Here is a 21,072-nt window from a genome sequence, read left to right as displayed (position 1 = left end):
ATCTCTTCCAGCCACAGCTTCAGATACATCAATGCGGGGAAACATTTGGGCCGCTGTGGTGGTCGAGTGTTCACAGTGACGGGCACGACCATGCGCACATCCGGAAACGACCATGACGTCCCTGCTCTGTCCATAGAGGGGGGGGGGATATGTGGGTTTGACACATTATACACCCACACTTAGAGGGTTTGGGCCATGGTGAAAGAGCGATACGACGCCCGGAGCACTAAGCACCGAAAAATCCTCAGAGGACTGAACAAAATTGAGGTTACATTGGGCAGGTGCTTATAAAGATACGCACGTCGCCAGCAGGCCTCGAAGGGGGCCCCGGCCAAGGAGTCAACGGCTTTTTTGCCCTGGTGGCCATTTATTCACGACCCCGAGTGGAACAGAACAAAATGTACCGAGCACGATCAAGCTCAGTTGCTTACAACGTTACATGCCGGAGAAAATTCTGAATTACAAGAGGAAAAAAACTGGGGTCCCTATCGTGTGAACTAAAGGACTCCTAGTCCATTCATACAGTATTCAAAGTAACGTGTACAAGTACTAATATATATATACAAAAATGTGAAACTTTACAAATAAAATCTCCTCAAGGCCCTGTCGTGGGGCTTGACGGTCCTCAAATCATGTTGATTTAGATACAATTTCAAAAGCATGAGCAAGGGCAATCATACACGAAAAAAATTAGGTTGTACCCCGAGTTCGGGCAGGTACTTTTAAAAATGTTTCAAATTGGATGGTTTGATATATTAGCATGCACAAGGACGTCGGAAGTGTTTGGAACCGGTGAATGCTCGTCTTCGTCTTCACGCGAGAAATTTTGATTTCTGAATCAATTCAGTGGGTGCTCAGACCCATGCCATAAATTACCGTGGTTGCTCGAGCACCCACAGCATCCTAGGCTCCAACCTCACTGTGTATGCGTATTATTAGAATCATATTTACCGACCTATGACCATCCAGCCACCGAATCTTATCCACGTCACAGCAGATAGTTTACACATGAGGTACAAATTAACGAAGACACTTAAGAAAGGTACGACGGGCACCAGAGGAACCTAAAAAACGTGGGAAAAAAGAAACAAATTATATAAATTAATGTAAATTTCGATCGGAAGATTATAATATATTAAAGCTGAGTTTGCTTTTGGCATGAATAAGCATTTGTGTAGCGAATTTAATTAAGCCACTTTCCGGGGGGGGGGGAGGGTAATAAAGTCCCTATTCCCCCGCGAGTCCTCCTCGTACATGATGGAGAAATAGTTAATTGAGTTTACGATCATCAAATAATTTGCCCAAAAATTCAGCGGATCTCATTACGACGCCCGAAACTTGGCAGCAAAAGAGACGACGAACTCGAGTAATTAAAGCGGTCTTATTAATTAATTAATTAATTTAGGGAATTTTTCGGAAATTCTCTTCCCCTAATGTTGAACGCGTTGCTTACATACAGCGTGTTTGTTGATATTGAGCTCAGGGTAAGTAGGGAGAATGACACAATGAAACTGAGAGGGACACACGAACAATTTGGCCACGACAGTCGTTAAAAAAGATCGTAAACCGTTCTGACGACAGTCACCTTTTCTTTCGAGGCTTGTTTCTTTTTATCTATATCTTGTATAAATTTTATGTTTATATTTGTTATGTCGGTTATTTGTTGTCCTACCGAAACATTATCAATGATGGAAATGGGTGACAGCTCTGCACTGCACATTGTAATGTTTTTTTAGTAATAGCGCAGAACGCTGTCAGTCTGAGTCGGCTCCTATAAAGGAGAGCGGACTCATCGTCCTCCGTCTTTTAGCAAAAAACTGGTTTTGTCGCTCCAAGTGACATCTAATCGTTGAATAAGGGAGCAGGATAAGGAACAGCAATTGTCTGTAGCACGGATTTCCAACGTAAAGTTCCTCGCGAGAGAAACCCTGCATTATAAGTTTAATTGAGTCATTACAATTATAAGGCTGCTCTGCGGAGCCCTCGACGATAATGAGGCTGTTCTACGGAACTCAAACAACTTTTGAATATTTATACAAAAAACGTGTGTCCCTACTGCCATCTCAATAGTATCATATCCCCGGAGCAAATGAAAGAAAGCTTCGTCACTATCTCTTAATATAAATATTAATTGTCATTAACCATAGAGTCCGATCTTATCGTGGAAGCCCTTATTCAACTGTCTCTGAATGGACCCCACAAGAGGTGAGGGGAGGGGAGCTGACAGGGCTCCAGCCAGGGGCCCCGAGATGATTCTTCTCCGTCATTTTTTTGTTTCCACACTATTAATCCATTATGGGGGGGGGGCGTGAACAGTCTGGCCTAGAGCCAAAAATTATAATTGAATGATCTTAGATTTTTATATTAACAGTCGCAGTAGTAAAAAGGTAGATTCAGATGATGATTAAATGTTCATATGAAGTCGATACATTAAAAATTTGTGTATTCCATATTAATTATTCTTATGAAGAGACGATTATATGAATAAAACCATTACATGAAGCGATTTGGGGCGTTCTTTTTAACAACGTGAAATGATTTTTACAGTTAAATGAATCCAGTAACAATGCGTAGCGCCCGAGTGGCGTGGTGGTAAAATGCTGTTCCGGGTTCGAACCCGAGGGAAGATATATAGATGAGATGTTTTTCCTAACGAACTTGAGGCGACCACCGATAGACAGCGCCTTTATTTCTAGCTCATCTCATTAATGACAGTAAATTGCAATATCGTGATTTGGCCAGAGTTGGTATTTGATGAAGTAGTAATAATGTGTAGTACAATTTCTCCGGCGTGTAAAATATTGATTCGGGCCTATATTAGTTTAAGTCAGATGCTCGACCGAGCATGCAAATTTTTGGAGATTAATCACCCCACTTAAGTCAGTGTTTCCTACAATTTTTGTTACCAGCGGGTTCCTTGCCCAATTCATGGTTCATCTGCAGCTCCCCAGAATAGTTTTGTAGGTATTTTCTCCGTATAAAAGAACCACTTAACTTAAAAGCATAAATAGGCACACAAATCAATATCTCCAGCTTGCCACGGCGCCCCTTGAAGCTGCTACTCTAACTTTGAGGAAACACTGACGTAAGGAATATACATCCACATACTCTAAAAGACAGTTTGGCGTCCTCCATGGGCTGCCTGCTGAGTGTAAAAAGCAGTAGTAAAACGCCAATAACGCATATCGTTATCGCAGTGATGACGTAAATATCGGTAGTCAGAGAGTAATGCTCGGCAACTGCGAGGATCGCGTTCAATGAGACCAGCGAAAACCCTGCAAAAAAATGAAAAGAGAACATTGATCTAGCGCCTTTTCCTTTCACCATGTTATTATTTAAGATAACCTGAATAATTATTATTGCTCGATTGTTCGGCTGTAATCGTTCAGAACAGCGCGTGAGAGATTTTTCTAAACTTACCTATCACGCTTATCAATGCGAGACTGATCTTGGCTGAAGATTTCGTCGGTACCTCGTATGACCTGACGGAAAAAAGCTGCCTCAGCAAACCGTTATCCTCGTTTGACGAATTCGCTTTGTCCACTGATAAGCTTCTGTCCTTCAGAGCGTCTGTTCTGAATAAATAGCATTTATGAACAGAAAAATGCAGTCATAGATGAAGTCGATGCATTAATATAACCATGTATAGTAGGGGTTCTTAACTTAGGGGTCGTGTGGTTCGCGAACTTACCATAAACTTACATCTAGGGATTATAGAGCTATGGTTACTGACCAAACTTGGCTTCTTGGATGGGTCTTACTAGTTCACTTACAGCCAACGACACCTGAGCTGTGAGTCACAACATACCCATGATTCGACAGGTTTCCTAGATGAGTCACGTGAATTCACTTACAGTCTTGCCCACTTATATCTTATAAATGCATTTATATTGCGTCACTGGTTTCACTAATTTCGAAGAACAAACAGTCCCATAGGTTCAGGTTCCTTCTCCTAAGCAGTAGTGGAAGAGGGGAACTAAGGACTGGGACGTCCGAGGAAATGTTGGATTAGGTTTTGATAAAATTATTCAATGACACTTTGTGTGTGTGTGTTTGGATAGGTTCAACCTTAATCCTGCTGCGCTATCCAGACAAAGTGTCGAATAGATGGCAGCACTAAAAATTCATGTGCAGCACTGGACAAGCATTCAGACTATTAAGTACACATTCCTACTTCTGACACAACTCATTCGGTGGTAAATTTCCTGTGGCGATACACCGGAGTTTTACCCAGATTGAAAAGAAGAAAAAGACAAAGCTTTTCGGCCAGAAATGAAGTTTTTCGCGTGCTCTTAATCGAAACTTTGGTAACGTTTCTCATTAAATCAGTGGATAATAACCAGGTTTCCCTACGGAGGGATTTTAGGAGTGTCCGTGAGCTCAGATATAAGACAATTATTCCATATCTCTAACATTGCTATATCTTAAACAATATTTTGTGGAGGGATCTCCGTGGACCTCATCTCATTGGCCCAAAGGATGCACGGAAAATCAAAGGTTAAGTCCCCTGATTAAATATTATCTGACAGTGACACCCACGCACCCTAGCGCTCCTAATTATTCCCTGAATATTTTTTTCTACTCATTAAATGAAACTAGAAATGAAAGTAGTCAAGATTCGGCTCTGTTCCGGACATAAAGAATGTTCTAATCAAACATCCGAACAGTATCCCAGAAAATGAGTTTTCCAGAGCATCCTATGAACTCTATGGGGATTCCAAAATATATGTGAATAGAGGAGGTTCCTACGTGTCTAAGGCCAGGATTACACTATAAAAGTTTCATAAAAGTTCATTTATAAAACTTGAAAATTCAACCAATAAGGTTATCGGTTACTTTCGTGCAAATGCAACCGATGCTCTGATTGGTTGAATTTTTCAAGTTTTATAAAAATTAACTTTCATGAAACTTTTATAGTGTAACCCCGGTCTTTGACCAACAGTGAATATGCATTTATATACATAGTTTGTTTTTCCTTGTGCATTTCAATTTCTTTAGAAAAGGGAAAAATCACGAAAGTTTTGAAAGTACACTATTCAGCGCATTAATTGAATCTTGATATCAAATTTCATCTCATGATTAGCGTCGAATAATGAAACTAGAATTAATCTGAACCAGTGACCTACATAATATGTGCGTAGTCATCATTATCGTTTCAGATTTTGTCTCAAAGGAAAAGATGGATGCATAAATTGTATAATTACCCTGTATCACCGTTCAAAGACGAATTTTCTATTGTGGTGTACCTGGAAGCAAGGGGGAAAAAAGAATATATTTTTTTGCGTTATATCAAACCATATAATAAAATAACGGAGTTTCACCGTGTAATTACATCACTGCATAATTACTGTATTCACAGCTTATATTCCACATGCTGTAACAAAACTACGTACAACATTCACAATAAAACGGAAAGGAATTCTTCTTTCGTAATAAAAGAAAGCACAGCGAGATGGTTTTTCTTGAATATACCCGGACTTAAATAACCCAGAGAACTCATCGACCTCCATCTTAGAGTGATAAAACCAAATTTATATTCAAAGTGACGTCTAATCTATAAAAAAAATAACTGCATGGGGGTTAGCTGTGGGGAATGGGCTGCAGCGATAATATTGTCGTCACACTTTGCACAAAGATGGCGTATAAATCAGCCTATGTTTTTCAGGGGCTCTAGTTTTCCTCAGCCTAATTTATCAAGGAAAAGCCACTGTCCTTGAAAGACACTCTCGTTACCATAAAAATAATGAATTTTTTCCTCCAGATTTCATAAGTAATGAATATTAAAACCAAATTTATGTGTTCTTCATTGATCTAAAGTATAACAAAAGAACATAAAAGCAAATCACATCCACTTTGAGAAATCATGACTGGAAACGTCACCCTAACTTAAGGTGATAAGATGTTTATCACCTTACCCTAGTGATCCACCAGCCCCTAGTGGGCAATTTAAGATTTTCTTTACGTAGGTGACTTTCTAAAAAATGTTGTACGAAATTTCCGTTGCCGTTGAAATGGCACCCGAGACGATTCCGCACGCTGCACAGTGGTGGTTGGCTGGAGTCGGTTTTCTATAGATGGTAACGTTCAAAATTCACGCATAGAACACTAGACTGTTAGGTCAACACCATCTGTAGCAGAAGGCTTCTGCTCGAATCCCATGATGTCACTGAAGAAGGTCATCTCAGCTATAGCCATTGGATATAGCAGGCCGACGCAGAAGCCATTTTTTTACCCTTTTTTATAGTATATCCAATGGCTGATGACCATCTTCAGTGACGTCACGAACTTCGCGCGGAGGCCTTCTGCTATAGATGGTGTTGGTTAAGCACACACGCACAATTCCTTCGGTAGCAAATTGCCCATTACGATAGACCGGAGTTGTGCTCGGTTTGAAAAAAAGAAAGTACACCATGGCTTTAAATGTCATCCGCAGAAAGAAAGTTTCCATTGCCCTCCTGAAGACGTGGGGAACAGCGCCTTCTACCCACCTTCGGGTGGTGACGTTTCTAATTATAATTTCCCATGACAAATTTAGTAATTTAATTTCATAATTGAGCCTGTTGAGAATCTTGATCGCAGCGATAACATTTGGAAAAGTTTGAAATTCATGATAACATGATATTTAAGTTGAAGCTCTCAAGAAAATAAATTTAAAAAAAAGGTGGGGCGGGACACATTTTAGGTTGAGCATATACCTGTGGCACGCGTGTGGTGCATGTAGATACGAACCGTGGTTCATTTATTTGATGTGTTATTCGCATACACTCTATGGTTAGTTTTAGAATATGTTGTGCATGCTTTACTTTGTTAACACCTGTCGTGTTAGTATGTACTGCCCATCTATTACACGTAAAGTTTTCTAGTGGGATACCTCTAAAATGGATGTAATATAATATATACACAGTATTAAAATAACAAAGCAATGGGCAGAAAAAGTACCTCAGAACGAGAACTGAAATTGCAACTAAGGTGTAGGCCAGCAACGTCCCTATGGACATCATATCAGCCAACTCTTGAACGTCGAACATCATCGCCATGATCGCTATATTCGTAACAAGAGAATCATAATAGTATTCTTCTATTTAGATAAAAATACACTATAGAATGGGGTTAAAGGTATTTTTTTAGCTTTGACACGCACGCACACAATTAAATTCGCACGTTACTATGAATATTTGTATCACCTGAAAATTGTCCGGCGAAGAAAGTAGCCGCTATCGGCGTTTTCAACTGCGGGTGAACATTCGCGAAAAAGCGGAAGATGACGCCATCTTTGGCCATCGCGTACAACACGCGGGGCAGAGGAAACATGGCTCCCAGAAGACTGAAAAAATAAAAAGACAAAATGGAAGTGCACCAAAGAAAAAGTCTAATACACTTTATATGGACCACCTTAAACAAAAATTAAGCAATCATTTGTCGTGGAATATCCGAACACTTATTTTTAGCTAATTTTGCATCAATGTTTTGCCAATATCCTAGGTGGATCCATGAAGAGTCAAATGATAAGTACCTGCTGTCGCGAGTACCAGAGTCGCGATTGGATTTAGGAGACACATTAGTGGATGATAATACAAATGACGCCATCAATTCATGTCTGAATGATGATTGGTGCTCTTCCAATCACTTTTTCATAGTTTGAGGTAATTATTATAACATTACGGGACATGCCATCATTTTCAGAGGATAAAAAATTCATCGAAGGGGTAATTATGATCCTTGGGTACACAAAAGTACTGAGCAATCTATTGCTGACCCTAGTCCAAAACAACAGAAACAATTCCAAATCACAACACATCCCACGAGGCACATTCACAAGTGGGTGCAATTAAATAGATTACGTACGGTGGTCTTTTTTTGGTCAGGCAGTGTTATTGCCTTTTTTTTTTTTTTTTTTTTCAAACCGAGCACATCACAGGTCTATCGCCATAGGCAATTTACTACCTAGTGAGTTGTGCCGGAAGTGTAAGTGCGTGTACCTAACAGTCTGAGTGCGTATCTAGTGTTGTGTATGATTTTTCAGTGCTGCCATCTATATCTCAGAAGTGATCATTTGATCATTTTTGTCGCACCACGGTCATTTTTTGCACACGAGGGCTAATTAGACCGGGACCTACAATTTATTGCCGATTCCGAACGGCAGGCTTGTTTCTTATACTCTCATCGAGAGGTTGGTACGCTAACCCCTCGATGGGGGGCCCCCTGCGGTAGCAATTTTTTGCTGCGGTCAAGTCGCCGTTTTTGTTGTATCCCTGTGTCAGGAAAGTTTTCTGACAAGGACGAACCGGGTATCGAACTCGCGACACCTCTGAACATCCATTGGTACTTTAGGCGAGTATCTTATCGACCGGGCTACCGCGCCCCTCTCAGAAGTGAAGTGAGTGATGTGTAGTGACTGAATATTGTACTGTTTGTAGGACTGTTGCACTCTGTGGCGAGACTTTTTAACGGGGAGATCGGCTCGCATTTGCGCCTCGAAGTTGGGAACCACAGAAACCAACTTCAGCCGACCACCACTGTGGTGACGGTGGGGCTCGAACCCGGGTCCCCGCGATGCGAGTCCGTCACTATGACCACTCGACCACCACAGCGGCTGTTATTGCCTTTATTGTACACACAGTATCTACTCTGGAATTAATGTGCTATGCCACGACCACCTAGATCAATGGTTTTTCAACCTGAACGCCACATGGCTCTTTTGTGGTCGTGGGATATTCTGGGGGAAGAGGGCGCTGCGGGTGAAAATCAAGTGAAAGGGAGAGCCATAGGCGGCTATAGACTTCGAAGTCTGGGGAGGCATGGTCATTATTGCTGGGGGGGGGGGCAAGATGATGATGATGTCAATTCATATATACATATTAAACCTTTGACGCTGGGGGGAAATGCCCCCGCATCTCCGTCCATGGGGGGAGCCATGAAAAGTGGGGGACCTACAGGATGAGATTTGATACTATGACTGAGCTGTTACTTCTCCAGCTAAGTTGGAGGCCCCAGAACATCTCTCTACATTGGGGGGGAGGGGGGGAACAAAATGTTGATGGAGTGTTTCGCAAAGTCTCCACAACAGGGAGAAGGAATCTACCCCAGAATCCCCGCAAATAGAATTTGTTCAAAAAATTTGTCTACTATAAATTCCCTCAAGAAATCAGTTTAATACGAAGAGAGGATCATTCTCTAAAGCGGGGGGGGGGGGCATGAGCTAAAAAAGGTTAAGAAACACTGGGTAAAATAATCTAGGATGTCTTAGCAATGCATTCATATTTATTGCTTCTAAGCCAATCATCGTCTAGACCAGAATTTCCAAAACTTTTAGTTCTATCGCCTCTTCCTTCAGAAATTGTTTTTTTCTCTCATTCCCCCCCCCCCCACAGTATTCTATACTAAACCCATACCGTCTACAGGTTCTCCTGGACCATCGCATCACCCTCTAGGGGGCGATATCACCCACTTTGGGGAACACTGGTTCAGACAAATCAACCTTCGCTATCGAATTTTATTTTCATATCTATCCAATTTTATGAAAATGTAAGATTAAGAAGAAATTTGGATCTCTCCCACCCCCACCGCGAAAATAAATAGGGAGTATTCACGGACCAAACTGGGAGAGAAGAGAGGAAGAAGCCAAAATCTTTGTGGAACTTTTACTGATTTATTGTTGACTTCTTGGCAAAGGAAACAACGACCTTTAAAGGGAATTTATGGTTCCTAATGGTGCTTTTATGGTGAGCTTTTGTTTGGTTCTTTTGATCTTTCCAGAAGCTTCGCGAAACTTACAAGATTGCTCTTTTCTCTTAAAGCCCGATGCCTCCCTTTGGAGACCATCATTTACTTGGCAGCCTCTTTTTGAACTTTTTTATTTTATTTTAAAAAACCGACAGTTGTAAATCACGGTAACCTTCGTTAATTCCTTGGACCCCGATCAAGTCAAATAAAATCTGTCTTTCAGGAGGTTCTCAAAAATAAACCTACACAGCGTGGGGAAAAAAAGGAAACAGAGGGATTTTTCACGAGTAATTACTCTTTTTTCCGCGGAGTAATCTAAATGGATTTGTCCGCTCTGGATGTAATTGACGGCGACACACAAAAAACAAACCACCGTAATTATTTACATGTCTCTAGCGGTTGGCTGATCATTATAAATTCATGTCCCACGAAAAGTATTCAACTTGTTACTTTCTTTTTGTCTATTGAATGATGGTGAGTGCAATTCTCTGTTCAAAACTTGAAGCTCCAGTGTTGATATTTCTAAAGAAACGAGCGCGAATCGAATTCTTTCTACATCGAGTTGAGAGTTGGTATCAATAGTGATAGGAAAGAGTATGTAAGTACTCCAGTGTTGGGATTTGTTTTTCGTCACATCACATGATTACATTCTCCTACATGTGGCTTAATCTTAGTGTTTTTCCGATAGCTTCCCCTGAAAGTGCGAGAAAAAAAAAATGGCCGTGTGTGCGCAGTCGCAAGCTTAAACATGAATACGACTATATACCTCGCTACAGTGTGATGCGACCAAAGTGAGCTTTTGAGGGAGGCCTCCCTAGAAAATTTTAGTCATTATTAACTCATTTCTTCAAATGGATTTGATTCCGCTGTAAAACCAATAAATTACTTTTCAACGAACAAATTTGATGAAATAAGAAAATAGTTATTTTCGGAAGTAATGATTTATAAAAAAAAAAAAAGGCGGCCCGGTCTGAATGAGGTCAGGGCCCGGTACTGGGCCGCGGCCCGGCGGTTGAGAAACACTGCCGTAGAGGAATGTGTACGAGGTGCCTACATACAATTAAGTAGTAGTAGTTTATTTTGCTTCTTCTGGCCGCGGGGATATACTGATGCTTCCATCTACCTTCTATCTTTTAAATTTATTCTTTCCTTGGAATATATTCAATCTTATTTATTTATGCAATAAGGATGACAATCATTCTGGGCTTTTTCAAAGGCATATACAAGAGGACGCGATTGATTTACACATAGATATTTAGCAACATTTGACAAGAAATCAGAGATCGTGGGCGAGTTAACAATAGTAGAGGGGAGTTTGTTCCATTCAACTATGGTATTGGGAAAGACGCTGTATGCTTTTATGAATTAAAGTCTAGTATAATTATAATTTAGAGTATAATTAAAATTATTAATATTATGCGTATTCATAATTTTTGCCCTAAGTGATCATATGACCTCTAGTTAACATCCTCCCTCCATTTAAATAATGAACATGCACTAACCGCGTTAAGAATGACGGTAACCTTCATAGTGGAAGACGAGCAGGGCCGTAGGGTGACTTCTCGAGGCAAACTTTTCCTTGAGAGCCCCCTCTTGAAAGGGTTACTATTATGCTAAACAAATGTCAACTTTTGTGGGCCCCCTTCGGCTCGGGAATCAGGAGTAGTGCCCCGGTTGCCCCAGCCTAGTTACGAGCCCTGAAGACGAGCATCTTACCACTGCGCCACTCGGGGACGAGTACTGCTCAGCTGGTTTGTTGGACGTATTCACATTCATTAGTGTATCGTTGAATTTTTCTAAATGAGATGGATCTATATTTCCGCCAATAGCAAGTACATTCAATATGCATTCTTCTTGATATATAAACATGCTGAGTATTTACACCAACATTTCTGAAATGCAAACGCTTTGGTCATATTTTGGTTTAAGAGTATTTCATGTCAGAAAGAAGAAATTTGTGGAATTTTCGGATCATGACAACATGCCTCCCACAAGGGCGGAGCTGACAGGTCTCCAGTCCGGAGGCCCGGGATAATTTTTTCATCATTTTATGTTTTCTCACTCTAAAAAAATTCACCATTGGGGGGGGGGGGGGGAGCGACGGCTCCGGAGGTCCCAGCTGCAGATTGTGAGAGCCATGATGACCATGATAGCTCATTGATGAATTAATCATTAAGAAGAAGTTTCTCACCTGGTGGATAACCCTGCCAGAGCCCCGATCCTGATGATCCAGGCGGCCCAACTCCAACCGACGTAGTCGAACACGAACGGAAGAGGGGCGCTGTTGTCTTGCAAATAGAACGGCACCATCAGAGTTTGCACGGCTGACACCCCGAAGTACGCGAGGAAGACGAACAGCAGAGACAGTACTATGCTTATCGGGATCGATTTCTGTGGATCCTTTACTTCCTCGCCTGTAGAAAAAACATACACATCATTCGGTTCCATTCTCATCTTAGTGAATAATTCATAAAAAATGAATCCTTTCCTGACCTGATAAAGATGAAACAATTGAGAAATAAGGGAAGACATATTTACCAGTCGTTGCAATGCAGTCGAACCCAATGAAGCCGTAGAAGCAAGTAGCGGCTCCGGCCATCATCCCGTTTACTCCGAACGGCAAAAACCCGCCATCACCGGCTTTAGTGGTTACCTGAAGAAACAACATTTCAGACATTGCGGGCCAAAGAAAAATATCCATGAAGCCCAAGGTACCAAGAATTCATACTGGGGTATCAGGATTCGCGTCTTAACGGGTGAGCCCAATGGGGCTAGGGCTCCTAGTCCAACAGAGGACCATCTATATTATGGAAAATTTTATTATTCTGATACTTTTTTCATTAAATATGAGAATTTTTATTTATTTTTTCTGAAATTTTTAGGTTCCATCAGTTCTGAAATTATTTTTTCATCAGTATTAATTTTTTGTTTTTTCTCCAATATTTTCATTAAATATAAATTTTCATCAATTCTGAAATTATTTCATCAAATACGAATTTTTCTTTTCTGAAATTATTTCATTAAATATGAATTATTATTTTTTCCCAAGTTCTTTCATTAAATGTGAATTTTTACTTTCTATGAATTTTTCATTAAATGTGAAATTTTAATTTCTCTGAATTTTTCATTAAATGTGAAATTTTAATTTCTCTGAATTTTTCATTAAATGTGAAATTTTAATTTCTCTGAATTTTTCATTAAGTATGAAAAAAATTTCCACCAATTCTGAAATTATTTCATCAAATATGAATTTTTATTAATCCTCAAATTGTTTATTCATTGAATATGAATTTCATTAATTTTGAAATCATTTTTTTTTTCATCAGATATCAAAACATCCATCAATTCTAAAATTATTTATTCATTAATTATGACAGTAATTATGACCCTCAATAATTCTGGAAATATCTTTTATGAATTGCGAAATGGTTTTTTCCACCAATTCTGAAATTATTCCTTTCAATAATTATTAAATTATTTCTCTCATTTATGCTGAAATTATTTCTAAAAGTAATTTTGAAATTACTTCTGCTCACCAATTCTAGGATACAATTTTCCATTGAGCTTTTTTTCAGCGTTTCTATAAATTCTGTAGCTATGCAAGTCTTTTCGTCACTACTACTACTATTAAATCACACATGCACCTCATCCACATTCCTCTGGGGAATTTCTAACTAATTGGTGTATGTTGGAATATGCGTGTACTTGTTGGGGGGCCTAATGTGAAATTTGTTTCTGTGTAATGCTTGTTATGTGTTGTGCTGCTGCCATCTGCCATTAGTTTTTCTAACTATGAGTCATGTGTAATAATTGAATAATTCCAGGCCTGTTGCTCTCTGCGGCGAGACTTTCAACGGAGAGATCGGCTCGAATTTGCACCTCGAAGTTGGGAACCACAGAAAATCTTCAGCCGATCACCACTGTAGCGACGGTGGGGTTTGAACCCGGGTCCGACTATTGATTGCAACTAATGGGCCTTATTAACTTTACATGCACCCCGTAAACATTTCTATGAGGTATTTTTAACGCGTGCTTCTGAGTGTATGAATGGTCCTATTTTTGTAGTATGAGTTATACATTTTTCGTGTTTTAGTGGTGCTCGGCTGAAGTTGGTTTTCTGCGGTTCCCAACTTCGAGGTGCGAGTGCGAGCCGATCTCCCAGTTAAAAAGTCTCGCCGCAGAGATCAACAGGCCTACACAACGGTACAATTATTCATTCATTACACTTAACTCACTATGAGTTGAAAAAAAACTCATAGTTTAAAAAAAAGATTGCAGATGGCAGCACTACACATATCAAGCTTTACACAGAATCAAACTTCACGGAAGGTTCACTATACGTATACACACATATTCGAACATGCACCAATTCGTTAGAAGTTCTGCAAAAGGAAATGGACGCGGTGCATGTCTAGTTAAGTAGTAGTAGTTCCGTTTCAAACCAAGATAATTGTAGGTTTGTCGTGTCACAGGGAGTTTTTTTCCCAACAGTGTTGCGAATGCATGAAATAGTTTACCTTCTGATGTCGTGAATTCCCCCCACGATAGACACTTTCAAGGAAAAATATGATAAGCTGGGGAGGGGGGGGGGATAATCGATGTCCATATTTAACCCGTTTATGCCCGCACCTTGATGCGCTTTGAATTTAATTTCGATATCGGGTTGTTCCGTTGAAATTGCACCAATTATTCCAAGAGATTTTTTAAATGTATCAACTGGAAATATGACACTGGATGACAAGTGTACGAGATATTTTAGTACACCGCCAATCGACTGCTTTTACAAGGGGACACCAGCATCGATTGGTGAGGGGCAATGCAAGGTTACGGTGTCGCAGGGAATTTTTCTCTAATAAGGTTGTTAATAAATGGAATAGCTTACCCCCGGAGGTAGTAAATTGTAACACAATTGACACGTTTAAAAAGAAATACGACAAACGTGTTGGGGTAAATCGAGAAGCTCTGTCCATTCTTAGAATAAGACAACCATAAGTATTTTTTATGGGCGTTGTATAATATTTTATCATGTGTATGCATTGTTTGCAATTTTTGTTAATTGCATTTTTAATTGGGTTGATGTATTTTTGAAATATATGACATCCATATTTTTATGGGTACCTTTTTCTCACCCACCTCGTTGGGCATTTTGCCTGTTGTGGCGTTGTATTTGTATGTATTTGTATTTGTATAAGTGTCCTCAATTGAGGACAGTCAAATGTGACGACAGATTTGACAAAATAGTTGAATTGAAACGAAATTGAATTGTGTTGATGTTATTCACATTTTACTGAAACCAAATAATCAATTACGAAAGAATCACTTACATGAAAATAACGCTTGTTTTTCTCCCTGTGTGTGTATGTTCTCCGCACAAATCTACAATTTTAGCCCGATCGGCGCCAAATTTTTCATATATAGTAAACAGAACCCGACTTGAACGATACCTATTTCGTATACATATGAAATTTTGGTACGCATCGGTTTAAAATTGTAAATTTGTATAAAGAACACACACACACACAATCAATCAATTATAATATATATAGATAAACAGATCAACCTTTTTTATTATCATCTTGCATTTTTGGATATTTTCATACGTAGTTTGTGAATAAATGAGATCTCTTGCCGTATCATTTACTTCATCGAGAGAGAGAATCTCTCTATATTATTAATCTTTATTGGAACACTAAATAGCCAGTTGGACATGTTTATTGCGAGAGATAAATCCCAGCGAGAAGGTTCGTAAGATTCGAGACTCACGTTGTGGATCGTCGAGGTATCGATTTTCCAGTTGGCAACGTCAGCCTTGAACGATCCGGCGATAATGGCAAAAAGCACGACGAGAAGATTGAAACCGGTGAAGATCTTGTTGAACCTCGAAGATTCCTCGACACCCGCAGCGAGAACAGCTTCAGACACAAAGAAGAGAGACAAATAAGATTATTCTTTCAAACATTTCGGGATAAATCCGGAGAATTTCAAGACGCTAATATGACAAGGAGTAAACAGAAGAAGGTGCGAGTCGGAAGCTTATCCCTCGACGTCATTTAAACGTCAAGGCGAAATAGATTTTTATCGGACGAGAAGTTTTTTTTACATGGGGGGCATAATATAATTCCAGTCGACATCAAATATATATATATATATATATTGTATAACGTTTTCGACTCGCCTGTGAGGAAGAGGGTGATCCCGAAAGCTAAGAAGTCTGGATAAGGAGAAACGCTTGGCAAGCTGATGGGCATGGCTTCTTCGAGATGTCTCCCGATGGTGCCATTGAAGAGAGAATCGATATAGCCGCTGTATCCTCTCGCAACGGATGCGGTTCCTATGGGGGGGGGGGAAGGAGAAAGGAAAAAAAACGAGAATTGTTTATATTTTAAACGTGAGCGACTGAAGATATCAGCAGCTCCTTGCGAACTTCAGTCAATATATGTGTATAGAGAAAATATTTTCGCTGATAAAACACAAAAAATACGTGCAGCTGATGCCTTCGACGTAGCTTAGGCACATGATAACAATACGCTACCGAGCCACAGCATCATTACACTCTGTTATCACAGAACTGACGTTTACATCAATTGTGCGTAGTTAATTAAAAGAGAGACAATAGTGAGAGCTGCTTGGTTTAACGTGAATGCAGGACGTGAGAGAACATTCCTCTGACGATTTCCTGAATGAACTGGTGCGTGCCCCGTATTGTGTTTGTATTTGTCTGCTTCAACGTTCTATTATGTCGAGTTATGCATGATTCGTATTCGAGAAGTACTGCCATCCATCTTCCACATTGGAGGTTCGAGTGGCAGATATTAATGTGAAGATGATTTTACTCTCCTCTTTCTACTCCTGTATAGCATACGGGTTTAGACAACTGGAATATGCGAAGATGAATTCGAGAAAAAAATGAGGGATTCTGCTGCTGGTTGGCTTGTGACTTGGTGTGGGTAGTTTGCTGGTCTTGGATGTCATTGGATTTTTCCACCGTGGCCCACGTCTCTTGAGACGGACTAGCTTATATTCCCTAGTGGGACAGAGCGGGGGTCACGGTTGGTCTGGTGGTGGTGGTGGAAAGAAAATTCGACTGCTTCCGCGGGGATTCGAAACCCTTATCATCTTCGCTCCATAGGTATACACATGTGCACCTCATTTTAAATAGTTTTTAATGATTCTTCTTTCAAGTTAAGACCTGAGGTACACATATGCGTACCTAACTTAAATGGTCCTAATAAAGATAACGGTCGAAATTAGGTAGTTAATTTTTTTTTCTCAAACTCTTCGTTCCAGAGGTACACTTCGTACAAAGTACACATATGTGTACCTTCATTTTTAACGATTTTTAGTGGTTTTAATTATTCTTTTTTCAAATTAATTGATCAAATTAATTAAATTCGACTTAAGGTATGCGTAAGGGATACCCAACTGAAATGGTAATAGTAAAGATATTGACCCAAATAAATAAATTAATTAATTATTTATTTTTTTCCCTTTTTAAAGGGTATTTTGACATATACACAAATCAATCGATTTTTTTTTATTATTAGTTTTGTCTCAGGTTTAAAGAGGATATGGGGGTACTTTGGCCTACAAAATAAACACAAATTAATCGGGGAAAAAAGTCAGTTCTGGCTCGAGTGGGAACAGCGCCATCTGATACCCAATGTCAGCATATATGAGCTATTAGCTGTTAGCCAACTGTTCCTTTTACGGTTCTGTTCAGCGTATTCATGCTATAAGGAAAGTAAGATGTTCACTGTTTTTGTAGCGCTAACACACTCACCTGGATCGCGATGGAAAAGTGGTTCGATTCCCCGCGGGGCAGTCGAATATTTATTTATCTTTTTCTGAATTTATCTTCGCATGGGCCAGTGTTTTTCGAAGTGACAAATCTGTGGTGTTTGGTGAGAACTTGGTAACTCCAAAATCACATTTTTGAGACATAAGCATTTTCATTGTCATTTAAAAATCCAAAATAACGTATGCACACAAATAAAAATGAAAATATCATACATCAGCATGTTGTTTAGCCGTACGCATGTATTCGTGCATTTATCTCACTTGGTTATAATTAGCAAGACTTACTTTTAGATCAAGAAGTCATTTTTTGGAAATATCATGTTCTGACCAAACACCACAGAAATATCACCCACTGGTGGTGTAATGGAATAATGGAAAGTACTAGGGAACGGGGAGGGGTGGCGATAATACTGTAGTTACAGCTACAATATGAGATCCTGTGATTTACCTTATTAAGATGAGGGGGGGGGGGACAAAAGAAGTTTTTGAAACTATAGTCTCTTAAACCTTTGTTTATAAATTAGCAGATGCCTGATTTCCGTTTTTACGTGAATTGACTACTTTCATTACACCATACATGCACCTCGCAATCATTTCTCTGGGCACTTATAACGGATTGGTGCATGCCGGAATGTGTTGTGTGTGTGTTTCGTGTTCAAGAAGATGGCTTATAGATGGCACTTTTTTCTCATTCTCAAAATTCAACGAGGAATTTCGAACCGTCCAGAAAGAGTTCGAAACCGTTGAGTATCGAATGTATACCTGACGCCTATTCACGTAATTTGCATTGAAAAATTCTAAGGGGAAACGGGTTAAAAATGGATTACAACCCGATTTTAAGCGTGATCTAAATTAGATTTTGTATAAGTAAGTCATTTGAAAATCTTGCCAATGGTTGGTTTGTCATACCTATGACGTACTCCAGTATCAAATTCCACCCGATAATGAACGCCATGAATTCGCCGACTGTAACGTAACTGTACACGTAAGCGGAACCGGCTCTGGGAACCCTCGCTCCGAACTCTGCGTAACACAAACCTGAAAAACAAGAATAATAGAAATTTTATCAGCGCCTTTTCATGAATATATAATACGATTTCTCTTTTATTTTCTCTCAGTAATCAGCAAATGGCCTCATTGATGGAGCATTCGAACCTTATCATTTGGTGTATTATCTGGTGTATCATGACGAGTTCATCTGTGAACTTGTTGTCTTATTATTTTTCCACACATCATTAGGTATATGTTTGACACATATTCTGACGTATTTAAGAAAAAACAGTAGGATACTTTTAATTCCAAAAAATAACCGTCTTCCATAGCAATGTAGTTTTATGCCGCCTTTCATTAATTGTAGCGATTTGGCTAATCAGATTAAAAGATTTAGAGCCGAAGGAGGAAAAGATTAGCCAAGTTGACGCGCTGTTTGGTTTCAATGCCGGTTTGGCATTGGAAATGGACAGTCTTTACTTGATATATTAATTAGTGGACGCTCATCTTTCGGTGACAACACTGATGAATGGAATCTCGTTATTTGGTCACTGGTGTCATGTATTATTTCCGTGATGTTGTCGGTACATCAAAGAAATCGGCTCATTAATGGGTGCTGTAGGGAAAGCCAATCCCCCAAACCAGTTTCTGTTCTGTCCGTTGTCGCACCGTGTGGTCTGCGTGGACTATGGAAATGACGAAGACATGAATAACAGCATTCTGGTTAGCGAACCGTTCTTCACTTGAAAAGAAGGGGTTCTTAACTGACATAAACGTACTAAAACGTGAGGAATCGAGCAGATTTTTTAAAACTTTTTTGTAGCTTCAAGGTGTCTAGAAACTGTCAACGGTAATACAACCAGCACACAAAAATCCATAAATATCAATAACGCATATGTATGATGGATTGATAATTACCAGCGAATACGGAAGCCACAGCAGCGATTAGGAAAGATACGGTGACGGCTGGTCCAGCCTTTTGGCTAGCGACTTGTCCGGCCAGCACGTAGATACCAAGACCCAAAGTACTTCCGATACCTGTAGAAATAGGAAAAAAATAATCACCCCCTTCTATATACATATAGACTGAGGAACAACACATGAAATCAACGTCACTCGTAATCACAATACTGGTACGATGTTTCAAAAAAACATTTTACACACTTCCGATTTTATTTTTAACTCTTTTTAAGAAGTTTCAGAATCTTCTTTTGAAAACAAAATTAATTAATGGCGTATGTCTCAAAATTTGAATTAACAATCGATAGAAATGCTCTGAAGATTTTGGAAGGGTTTTGGAAAAATTTCCCCAACAGGTTACAAAGTACGTGTTTGTTTGCATTTGTTTTCCACTTTTTTGTGTAGTTTACGTTTACATTGTTGTTTTGTACATGTATTACGACGCATTATGCGTGTATATCTTCTAAATAAATAAATGAAAGATGGGGGGGGGGAACTGCAAAATCTTGAAGGAGATGCAAGGAAAGCGGTTAAATTCGAAATGCATATGAGACGTAATCAGGGGCGTTTTAAGAGCCCGGGAAAAGTGATTTTTCTGAAGCCCTACCTGGCGAATTCTCGAAAAATTCAACCGCTTCTCATTTTTCTCAGCCCTCCTTCCCCTTCTCTTGATGCCCCCGGGATTTAGAGCCGAATGGGCCCATCGTTAAGACGACACTGAACTCAATTGGTGATCTTTATTTCTAAACATTTTTAACTTGACTTGGAGTATTCGAGTATACACTCCAGTACTGTATAGATTTATCTATATATAAGGAGTCTTTAAACCCCAGGCTGACTCACACATCCGCTATCTTTGAGCAAGTATGCCGTTTTTTTACGATTAGACAACTTGGAGTCTTAACGGTTGGACGACTAAACTTGGATTGGCAAAAACCAATTGTTTGATCAAAGATAGAGGTGGATCTATCCTCTTTCAAGGCACTTTACGTTGATCAGTACATAAGCGAGATCGTCATAAAGTGCTATGTGCTCTGCTATCTTAATTGGATGAGCATTTTAATGTGTTGATGGCAGGAAAGAGCATTCATTGGATGTCCAATTGTCTCGCGTTGGACAACCAATGGGGGAAGGTGCCTGGGAAACAGGGCTGGTAGCTACCGATCTTTGCTGTGTGAAGGCGCGCGCTTTCATTATCCTGTTGAAAACTGTTCTTGGCAGATTTACTAGTGCCAATGAATGACACAGTGCTGAGTGCGGTGATGAAACGCGAGTCTATGTTACTAAAGCGATAGGTCCCAGCACGTGCTCGACATTACCGCGTGATTTCGTTGGACCAGTTATCGATTATTAAAGGTGGTCGGCTGGTGATGCTAGTGGTAGCCTGCACCTAAACGACGTATGTGTCGAAAAGTTAAGGACTTATGGAAGAGTAGATAAACTTTGTCTAATAATACTCAGAAATAACCCATGAACAAGATACGAAAAAATACAAAACTCCTGATACATTTGCCACATACAGTGGGTGTCATCTTCAGAGAGAAAATATACGACTACTAATCACGCTGACCAAGGATATCCCACTTGGATTGAATACAAAAT

At 39.7% G+C, this 21,072-nt stretch overlaps 1 protein-coding gene across 2 annotated transcripts in view; it reads right to left on the bottom strand.

Moving 5' to 3' along the window:
- Positions 1-21,072, bottom strand: part of LOC149078282 (cationic amino acid transporter 3-like) — a 50,450-nt gene that overhangs the window by 2,604 nt on the left and 26,774 nt on the right. For both annotated transcript variants that reach the window (XM_089241918.1, XM_089241919.1), the window contains exons 3-14: positions 19,429-19,548; positions 18,430-18,558; positions 15,899-16,054; positions 15,487-15,635; positions 12,262-12,376; positions 11,915-12,137; positions 7,185-7,324; positions 6,940-7,042; positions 5,205-5,246; positions 3,421-3,575; positions 3,109-3,275; positions 956-1,064 (exon numbers count right to left, since the gene is read on the bottom strand). In XM_089241918.1, coding sequence (XP_089098044.1) covers positions 956-1,064; positions 3,109-3,275; positions 3,421-3,575; positions 5,205-5,246; positions 6,940-7,042; positions 7,185-7,324; positions 11,915-12,137; positions 12,262-12,376; positions 15,487-15,635; positions 15,899-16,054; positions 18,430-18,558; positions 19,429-19,548 — 1,608 coding nt within the window. The remainder of the gene's footprint in view (positions 1-955; positions 1,065-3,108; positions 3,276-3,420; positions 3,576-5,204; positions 5,247-6,939; positions 7,043-7,184; positions 7,325-11,914; positions 12,138-12,261; positions 12,377-15,486; positions 15,636-15,898; positions 16,055-18,429; positions 18,559-19,428; positions 19,549-21,072) is intronic.

Source organism: Pholcus phalangioides, unplaced genomic scaffold (genome assembly GCF_987345545.1).
Source record: "Pholcus phalangioides strain wild (caught in Gottingen) unplaced genomic scaffold, Ppha-v1.0 ptg000014l_1, whole genome shotgun sequence".
Lineage (NCBI taxonomy): Eukaryota > Metazoa > Arthropoda > Arachnida > Araneae > Pholcidae > Pholcus > Pholcus phalangioides.
Note: the sequence above shows the minus strand (reverse complement) of the source record. Positions and strands in the feature narration are given on the sequence as shown.